This window comes from Vipera berus (assembly GCF_964194415.1).
Source record: "Vipera berus genome assembly, chromosome: 2".
Lineage (NCBI taxonomy): Eukaryota > Metazoa > Chordata > Lepidosauria > Squamata > Viperidae > Vipera > Vipera berus.
The window spans coordinates 139,177,398-139,188,023 of NC_138203.1; the positions used below are offsets into that span (position 1 = coordinate 139,177,398).

Consider the following 10,626-nt stretch of genomic DNA (forward strand, 5'->3'; position numbering starts at 1 on the left):
TGTGTGTGTGTGTGTGTGTGTGTATATATATATATATATATATATATATATATATATATATATATATATATATATATATATATATATATATATATATATATATATATATATATATATATATATATATATATATATATATATATATATATATATATATATATATGTAGGTCTAGAGTCTCGGGTTTCTTCCCGCGTTCCTTTCATCTTCAGAAAGTTGTGGCGCGTTCCTTTCATCTTCAGAAAGTTGTGGCGACGTTTCGACCCGAGACTCTAGACCTACACATACAGACAAAAACAAATATATATATATATATATATATATATACACTATATATATATATACACTATATATATATACACTATATATATATATACACTATATATATACACACTATACACACACACACACACACACACACATCTATATATATCTCCCTTTCCCCTTCTACATCTCTTTCCATTACTCAAACCAGAGGGACTCCATATTCTGTATTCCTCCAAAGGGATGCCTTGAGGGCCTCTTCAGAGAGGAGCCCAGTCCTCCCCACCACCACCCAACGTATCCCCGCCATTTTTGTTTTGGGGATCAAAGGTGTAGGCAAGGAAAGTGTGGGAGGGGAAACCCACCAACACCGCCCCCACCCACTTGGTAGTGGGTTGCTCCTCTACAATGGGAACTGTGGCCCCTTCCTTCTCCTGAATTCTGACTCACCAACTCCCTTGTGGAGGGGCAATTCCGCCTTTTGAAAGGGGCGGGTGGGCTGGGCTTGCTTAACCAACTCCCCTGGCCTGCTGAGGTTACTGTCTGGGATTCCTTTTCTGCTAAGCACTCTCTCCAGCCAAAAAAAAAAAAACATGATCCGGATTGGAGTTTCCTACCTATTACCTGTTGAAGTAACCTAAATTGACCTCGCCGCGCATGCATTTGCTCAGATCAGTGAAGAGGCTCTTAGCATAGGGAGGGGGGAGCGAGGGAGAGAGCCAGCGAGCGAGCACCTCGGAGTATTACTGCGCACCTTTCATAACCCTGTTCCATTCATTCGATATGAGGGTGTCTGATTCCTCCCTCCCCCCCACCCCCTTTCCTTCGTCCGAAGGGCTGCTTCCTCCACCACCCCGTCACCTCGCCGCGAACCCCCCGCGATTTCCCCTTGTCAATTTCTTCCTAGCCTGCCTCGGCGGGTTGGATTGATGAAGCCAAGATCGCGTGTGAGAGCCTCACCACCGGGAGTTTGAGGAATTTGCCTGTGGTGTTTAAGGGGAAGGGAACAAGTAAGAGAAACTGAGGGAGAGAGAGCTCTACCTATCGACGGATATAAGAGAAGTCAAGAGCGTTAGCCATAAGCAGCCATACCCACTCAGGCACTATGAAACGTCTTTGAGGGAGAGAGAGAGAGAGAGAGAGAGTGAGAGAGAGAGAGAGAGAGAGAGAGAGAGAGAGAGGGAGAGCGCATTAAAAAAAAAACAACACACCAGCAGAGCCACTACACCAGGACTTTGCGGAGTCCAGGGAGAGGGGAGAACGAGAGTCCTTAGCACTGATCTCATAGAATTAAAGATTTTTTTAAAAAAAAACTACCAAAAAAAGGTCGACTTCCTTCTTTCCTTTCATGCGAGAGCTACCATGAGCTCCTATTTTGTAAATCCTCTTTTCTCCAAGTACAAAGGCGGCGAGTCCCTGGAACCAACTTACTACGACTGCAGATTTCCACAAAGTGTGAGCAGAAGCCATGCCCTCGTGTACGGACCGGGCACCACGGCTGCCGGCTTTCAACACCCTTCACACCACGTCCAGGAGTTCTTCCACCACGGAACCTCCAGTATCTCTAACTCTGGATACCAGCAAAACCCCTGCGCTCTGGCGTGCCACGGAGAGGCGTCTAAATTCTATGGATACGAAGCCCTACCAAGACAGTCGCTTTATGGTGCCCAGCAAGAGACGGCCGTGGTTCAATATCCTGACTGTAAATCCTCCTCCAACAGTAACTCTAGCGAGGGACAAGGGCATTTAAATCAAAATTCTTCTCCCAGTCTCATGTTCCCATGGATGAGACCGCACGGTTAGGATCTTTTCTCTCTCTCTCTCTCTCTCTCTCCTTTCCTTCCTTCTTATCGTGGTTTTTGTTTTGTTTCCCTTCCCTATTGAAGCAGAGAAAGGAAGGAAGGAAGGAAGGAAGGAAGGAAGGAAGGAAGGAAGGAAGGAAGGAAGGAAGGAAGGGGGGGAGTGTAATCTGTATTTTGAAGCGGCGGGGAGAGGCAGACAGGGGAACAGAAGGGTCGGTTATAATCCTGTTTTTTTCTTCCTGTTTGGGCAATGGCGGGGAGGAGGGTGGGGGTGTTGTTTTCTCCTTTTTAAAAAAAAGTAGAAGGGCTGCAGTTGTCTTTGAAAAGCCAGGAAGGTGATTTCTGGGTTTAAATCACAATAAAGTAAAACTTTCTTTTTATGGCTTGCCGGAGGAGAGCAGTAAGAAACAGCTCCCAGGAGGTTATTAGCATGTTCATATATACGCTGCTTTTTTCTAAAATGTCATATAGCTTTGCTTAACCGCTTGACGCCTTGGGCTAAAAGGTGAGCTTTGCCACAAAAGGATACTTGGTTGAGAAGATGTGGCTGTTTTGAGTGGGGGTGGCAATTAAAAGTTAAAACCTTTGAAGGGCAATTTAAAATTCCATTTGTGGAGGATTTTTTTTTAGATGAATCTCTACTAATAATTATAATTCTTCTAGATATTGTTAGATATAACAACTACATCCAGATGCTCCACAGATTAGTATGGCAGAATACTTACTTAGGGCAAGTTTCGCCTTCCTAAAGTATTATTTAGAAGGAAGGCCTTTTAATTTAAAACACATGTTTTAAAGAGGGAAATTAAAGGACAGTTTCAGTCAAAACGTTTTAAACCCAGTTGTTTTGTTAAGATTAAGATGACTAGAACGGGGCCCAGAAAGGCTTAGGAATCAAATGTGCAGGGGGAAGACCAAAAGTTATTGTTGTGATTGAGGGTTTTGACTTCTAAGCAAATCTCTAGTGGGGCACTTAGAAGAATGGGGCAAATACATCCTAACATGTGTGGCACTTGATATCATAGATTATGGAGAGCCAATACGGATAGAGCTGAGTATTTTGTCTGTAATCTATAATCGTTGGGTTGCATTTTCAACGCCTCAGTTGCCACAGCCATGCATATGGATGTATTGGGAAGACACTCCCACATACAAGCAGAAGCATGGAAAACAAAAAGGAAGCGGGAGTGAAACGCCTATCCTGGGGGTTTCCATCAGCAAAGATGGAGAAACGAAGAAGAAGAGGCTGCGTCCCTCCGTCCCTGTACTAGAAAGTAGAGAAAAGTCCTGACTTGGCCACATCGAGGATGGAGGGGAGTGAGAGAAGCGAGGTTGCCAGCAGACTCTGGCTAGGAGGTTGGGTTTATTTGAAGCCAGGGTTGGTTGTGTGCAGGTAGGAATACGAAGAGGAGACAGTAAGAGTTTGCAGAGAAGATAAGAGAAGGAGGGGTGGGGGAAGGAAGGAAGGGCGGGAGGGAGGAAGGGAGGAAGGGGCTTCTTCCTGTAGGAGAGAAAAAACAGAAAAATAAAACAGGAAGGGAAGGAAGGAAGGAAGGGTCTAACACATAAATATTTGTTGTCCTTATTCATATTATTTTTGGTTGTTGTTGTTGTTATTATTATTATTATTATTATTATTATTATTATTATTATTATTATTATTATTATTATTATTATTATTATTATTATTATTATTACTCGTCCCAGCTTCTGCCAACCTAGCAGTTCGAAAGCACGTAAAACTGCAAGTAGAAAAATAGGGACCACTACAGTGGGAAGGTAACAGCGTTCCGTGCGCCTTTGGCGTCTAGTCATGCCGGCCACATGACCACGGAGTCGTCCTCGGACAATCGCTGGCTCTTCGGCTTTGAAACGGAGATGAGCACCGGCCCCTAGAGTCGGAAACGACTAGCACGCATGTGCGGGGGAACCTTTACCTTTACCTATTATTATTATTATTATTATTATTATTATTATTATTATTATTGTTGTTGTTGTTGTTGTTGTTGTTGTTGTATTGTTATTGTTGTTCTTATTATTATTATTGTTGTTCTTATTATTATTATTATTATTATCATTATTATTATTATTATTACTATTACTATTACTATTACTATTACTATTACTATTACTATTATATTGGTGTCACACAGCTCCTGGAAGGCGCAGTGGCAGGCAGACTTACAGCCGATATCAGACCTTGGAGTTAGAGAAGGAATTCCTCTTCAACCCCTATTTGACGCGGAAGAGGCGCATTGAGGTCTCTCACGCCCTGGGACTGACGGAGAGACAAGTCAAGATCTGGTTCCAGAACCGGAGGATGAAATGGAAGAAAGAAAACAACAAGGATAAGCTACCGGGAGCGAGGGATGAGGAGAAGACAGAGGAGGAAACCAATGAGGAAGAGGAGAAAGAAGAAGAGGAAAAAGAAGAAAGCAAGGACTGATGTCTCCTTGAAGTCCTCATTTTATGGCGGATGATAAATCGAGATGTTTACGACCTGTCATTCGCTTTTATAGAGTATAGAAACGGAGAGACTCATGCACAACAGTAACTACCTGTCAAACAGTTGTAGCCCTCCCTTTTTTTGTTTTTGTTATTGTCATAGTACTTTCCCTGCTCTCTCTTCCCCACTCTCCCCCCAGCAGCGGAGATTTCTTTATTTTATTATTCACTCTAATTTTTCTTCCAATAAAGTAAATATAGAACTGGACTGATCGCAACCACGTTGAAAACCCGAGTTAGCTCTTTGAGTACCGTCTACTTTGCCTCCACCCCCACACCAGCAGCACCAGCATCATCCCCAACTCCGTGCAATTTTTCCTACTCTTAAGAACAAAAATATGTGCATCGTATTCTTTGGAATGCCTGCGCCGCCCTCCCCAGCTTCAGAATGCTCTGAAAGGGGCTGTGTGTGGGGGTGTGGGGGTGTCACAGAGAGCAGGATAATCACTTAGGTTGATCTTAATTTTAAAGGAAAGCAGCATCAACAACAAGCTTATCTACTCATCTGCTGCTCTGCACTAAGGTACCTTTACGATTTCACTTTTAGCCAGGACCACCTAAAGGACAATTGTTATTGTTTTGATGTTGGTGTTGCCTCTTTAGGAAACAAGTGGAGGCTTGGCAGATTCCTGAGGACAAACATTTCCTACTTACTGAACTTAAGCTCTATGAACTTAAGAGAGAACTTACCTACAGCCCCCCCCCCCCACTCTGATTTGCAGGAGACGGGTGTATCCCTAAACATCCTGATATGAAGGGGGAGGAAAAACGTGCTACTCTGATCCAGGAATAAATATACTTAGGGTACCCGTGAAGAAGCGAGGAGCTAGATTAAGGATTCTGGGGCGATGGGATTATTTGCTATAGATCACTTGTGTGAGCATTCTTCATGTACTACCTAATGGGAAATCTGCAATAATCTTCTATTAGCAACAAGATGGGGGCTTATACATAGTAAAATAACATAATAAAGAACTGCAGAAACCACAGCATCATAATCAGTTTAAGAAGAGTTGTGTATTGCCCTAATTGCAAGCTACTAAGTAGCAGAAAATAATAATATTATTAATAATAATAAGATCAAAACCATTGTAATGTATCTTATCACTACCTATAGAAGGAATCATGCTTTGAAAGTATTTGTAAACGCGGTTTTGTTGTCGTATGTTGCTGCTTACGGTTTGGTTTTTGTTTTTGTTTTGTTTTTGGAAAAAAAAAAATTTTTTCCCAACAACTGAAACTGCCTAGTTAAGAACGCACAGTATTGTATTATTTTATTGTGCTTATAATGTAGTTAGGACTTAATTGCACTGAATGTATAGTTATCTATTTGTCTTGACTTATCTGTAAATGCAAGATGCTCGAAGTACACCCACACAGAAATGTCATCTGTTTTATGTCAACCATAGTCTTCTACGTGTTCAAAACTCTGAATGTAGCAATTTCGGCTAGAAATGCAATTCTGGCCGCCCGTGGAATTTGTATTGTATACGTGAGATATTACGTAAATAAACAATAAAATTTAAGGGGGAATACCTAGATTGAGCTTTTTAATAGCTGGGCAATTCTTTAGATACACCCACCTCTATAAACTCACCTGCTCAAATTTACTGGTGAGCAAGTGGCGCCTTCAAATTACTGGCAGCCTAAAACCAAGATCCAGCTTTTGATTGAAAGAAAGCTGGTACAGGGTTCAAATATCTCGATCCTGGATTAGGATGAAGCTATGAAATGTGGGAACACGCACACTGTGTACTATATGGGCCCCAGCTGAATCAGCCCAAAGGAGTGTTGGGGAGCCTATGTGTGAATCCCCTAATAGTCTGATCAGTATTTCGCTGATGGAATGAAATGTCATGGGAGAAGTTTTCTTAGATTGCATTTTACTGGAGAAGTTACAATGGAATTTATCTTCCAGAAAATATGCTTTAAGGTTGTGCTCCAGGTTAACACAAACAAATCTTGAATCTACACGTGGATCCAGGGATTGTCACCTCCTCCTCCTCCTCCTCCTCCTCCAAAGGCCTGAGGGACAACGCCCCCTGCCCAAACTAAACTTAGCTCTGTGCTTGCCCCTCCCTCCCAATTATTGTTTTTACAATACCATTCCATTTCTTTGTTATAAATGTGTGGCCTTTATTAGGATCTTCTTATCCATTCCTTTAAAAATCAATTCTTTCAGTAAAGATTTTTCACTGGAAATCTCATTATTGCAGGGCCCTTGCATAGTTTTCTGCTTTGGGTAATCTTATTTTTATTTGTATTCTTATTCTTAAGCAAAGGGGGAAATAAAATGGAAGGAGCTGGCCTTTCTGGGCTCCTTATCCAGAAAACAAAACAAGTAGAATATGATTTTAACAGAGGAGCTACAAAGTAGTCTGTGATGTAATGTACGTATTTATAAGCCAGTAGCAGCCAGCTGAAGAAATAATGTGTGTGTGTGTGTGTATTGCACACACTTTACTTAGCAAAAGGCATTTAAAGTACTAAGCATATATGAGTTCTCTGTGATCTGTTTGTCCAAAACATGCATACAGTTAAGCTGCCTCTCTCTCTCTCCCCTCCCCTCTCTCACACACACATCTATGTGTTTCCTCTGAGCTCTTCTCTCCTCCTTCTGCTGCCCCTCCCCCCACATATTGATATCTATGTGTGTGTGTGCGCGTGCGCGTGCGTGCGCATGTATACACACACACACACACACACACACACACACACACACACAAGAAAGGCATTCCGCTTCTGTAGGATATTCCTATTCCTATATCTCCTCTGCTGAGAAATGGACTCTATCCTAACTCAGTATTTGGTATGAAAGGGGACAGTTTGTTTACGCTGATACTCCAGATAAGTGTAACTACAAGATTCCTAAGATGCATCTTGGCTTAGTGTGCAGAAGCTGGAAAAGATACAGGCCCGCCACCCACCCACCCACCCCCTCCGTTGGGAGAAGTCCTTTATCTTCCAACCTTAAATGCGCAGAACACGTAAATGTACGTGTGGGGGAGCGCAAATGTGCAGGGGTCTACTCCTATGTGCCCGAGCAACTCTGGACACAGAAGAAGGGCCTCAGGGAGGTAAGGCCAGAGGGGAAAAAGAAAGGCCCTATGATCAGCAGCACATTTATTTTGCACAATTACATCCACAGATCCCTGCTTTAGGGTTGCGAGTTGGGTTTGTGATCGGTCCAGAGGTGTGCTGGCCTCTGTGCTTGGAGATCAGGGATCAAATGTTACTGCATTCCAATATGCATTGGTACCCCCAAAGTAGGTGCTTAGGTACTCCCAGGAATTTGGGAACCTGCTCAATGTCATAGAAGTAGGGTACAGGTTGCCCGCAGAGGCAAAGGCAACTCCCCAACAGACTAGAAACACCTCCCCCTCCTTCGTGAGACTAATGCAGGCTCCCATGGGTGACTCTGCACCTTTCCCATATTTTGAGGATTGGAAAGTAGGGGGGAGAAAACCCTGGCCCGGTCTTAAGGTCCCGTCCCACTCCTCACATCCCAAAGGGCAGACTTGAGTCCCAGCCTCGGCTCTAATCCGAATTCACAACCTGACGGCTAGAGCACACGCCCGCCCGCCCTAACTTAAAGGGCATCTCCTTGAGTGGACACCCTAGCGTCCAACCCACCCATCCTTCTGGTCTTTGCACGGGGGTCGACCATAAAGCTTTGCCTCAGTAGACTTTAGCAGGCCGCAGAGTAGAAAGGTAAGCCGATTTATTATTACTCCTCAAAACTAAGAGGGCCCTGGCCTTTGCTAAACTTTCTGCCTGTCTGCCTGTGTGTGTGTGAAGCAGAGAGAGAAGGAGAAATTTTGTACAGGCTTTTGTTTGTGTGTGTGTGTGTGTGTGTGTGTGTGTGGATTCAGAATGTATTCATCTCATGGGCTATAGCCTCCCTCCTTCTTATTAAACCCCCCCCACCAAGGAATGAACAAAATACAAACCTACACCTTTCAAAGCCGTGCTTGGAGCATCTGATCCCTTCCACTAACTGACGCCTAAAATAATAATAATAATAACCCCTGCAAGGAGAGGAAAGGAGAGGAAAGGAGAGGAAAGTTCATTTAATTTAATTTAATTCCAAAGACGGAATCTGAAAAAGCGAGGGCAGAAAAAGAAAGAGAAAGAAGAGCAGCGAGAGGGGCGATCTGCTCTTTATCCATCATATTTAAGCCCACATTCTTGAAGAGTGGCTTGATTCGAAGGAATCTCCCAAATGAGACTTATCTATCAAAGGGGTAGAAGTTAAGTTATCGAAATTGCAAGGAAAAGCTGTTACATTGGGGGGGGGGGACAGAAATGTTTATAGTTTATAAACATCGTTAGGCAATATGCGCTTATTTTTAAAGGGGTGTGTGTGTCGGATAAATCGCTTCTTCGCTATTTGAAGAGGAAAGGAGAAAAGAAGGAGAAGGGATGGCCATTTTTATGGTTGGAAGTAATTTAAAAGAAGATAAGCTTTTCGGAAAGTAGCTGTTTTTGGAAAAGGGTCATTGCTTCAGTATTTTCTGCAGTGTGACTCACCCACCCGCCTGGAGAAAGAAACACCACACCACCTTATTCTGCACTTTTCTTTTTATTAGCCAATCAAAATTTCTTCCTGTCTCCATTTGCGATTTGTGAAAAATAACAATTTCTCGAAAAACTGCGCCGAAGCATAGTGCTCATTTTCTTTTAATATATTATTCTCATCACAACAGCCGTTAGATAGTAATATGCCCCTACCAGGGGGGTGGGATGGGGTGGGGGGGGAAAGAGGGCTTCGACTAAGATGTACAGAAATGATACCTCACCCGCCTGGACAAAACTTTGAAGTTTGGACTCTTTGGGCCTAGCCTGGGGGGGGGGGGGGAAAGAAGGTTTCTTGGGAAAAGTCGGGAGAATTGGAACCTTTCTCTTTCTCATCCAGAGCTTTCTTTCGTGTTCGCTTCCCTGATTTTGATGCGCGCCGTTTATTTTTTTTTTTTTTCCCCTCTCGCAAAAGCGAAGTGCGACTCCTGTCCAGCGCCAGGAGATGCGAAGTGATTTTTTCTCACCCCCACCTGAAAGAGAAGGAGGCATCACCTTGTCTGACTTCGGAGTGGTCGGGGCACTAGGGCACCGGAGAGAACCGGGCAGGTTCCGTTCCTGGTCGGGCAAGTTGTGTTTGGACCGCCTTTCTCTGTAGAAAACGGGGCCGTCCATTGTCCCTTCTAAGCTTCCTCGTCGTAACTTTTAACTACCTGTTATAAAATTTATTGTCGGTTTGTAAAGTGGTGGTGGGGGGGAAAAAAAGTAATTTCCCTCTCATCCGGTTGGACCATTCCCCATAATGGGAATTTCAGACAGACTCATATTCTCACGTAGTCTGAGAAAGAGCAACCTTCTTTCCCCCAGGAAGGATTGGACGTCCAGGCGAGAATATACAGAATATACAGAATATATAGAATATATAGAATATATAGAATATATAGAATATGTATGTATGTATGTATGTATGTATGTATGTATGTATGTATACAGAATATATATATATAAGGGTCTATCAGGCCCGCTCAGAGCCACTGAGAGGCAGGTAAAAGCCGGCAAATATTCCAGCACCCACTTGACTTTTCTCTTCCGCTCTCCCTTTTGTGCAGTTTCCACCACCTCACCCTTTTCTCTGGCTTCTCCCCGCGCCGCGCAACGTTCGTGTTTCCAAGAGACCCCTTTAAAAATAAAAATCTACCCCGCAATCAACATTGGTACAGCGGGCGTGTTGGGAAATAAAGAGCCGAAAATATCACCCCTCCTTTGCAATGTCTTAAGTGCCTGGAAAAAGGGGGATGCTATGTCCGGCTTCACAGCAGGCCCGCGGTCCTCCGGGTGCCCACAGAAAGGACTCGCCCTTCAGATGCCACCACCACCACCACCACCCCGGCCTCTCCCTGCCTTTGGCTAAGGTCTAGAAATGAATCAGATCCATGGGCTCTAGCAGGAGCCCACCGTTTCCAGCAGCTGTCTTAAGGCTCGGGGAAGGCCTGCAGGACAGTGGGAGCTCAGGCTAAAAGGAAAGGTAAAGGGCGCCTGGGA

At 43.8% G+C, this 10,626-nt stretch overlaps 1 protein-coding gene across 1 annotated transcript; it reads left to right on the forward strand.

Annotated features, from left to right (window-relative positions):
- Positions 1-1,310: 1,310 nt before the first annotated feature.
- HOXC8 (homeobox C8) lies at positions 1,311-4,510 on the forward strand (the record flags this gene model as incomplete). Its single annotated transcript, XM_081316958.1, has 2 exons — positions 1,311-2,060; positions 4,218-4,510. The coding sequence occupies exons 1-2, from the start codon at positions 1,625-1,627 to the stop codon at positions 4,508-4,510; spliced, it is 729 nt and encodes a 242-aa protein (XP_081173084.1). The 5' UTR covers positions 1,311-1,624.
- Positions 4,511-10,626: the final 6,116 nt, after the last annotated feature.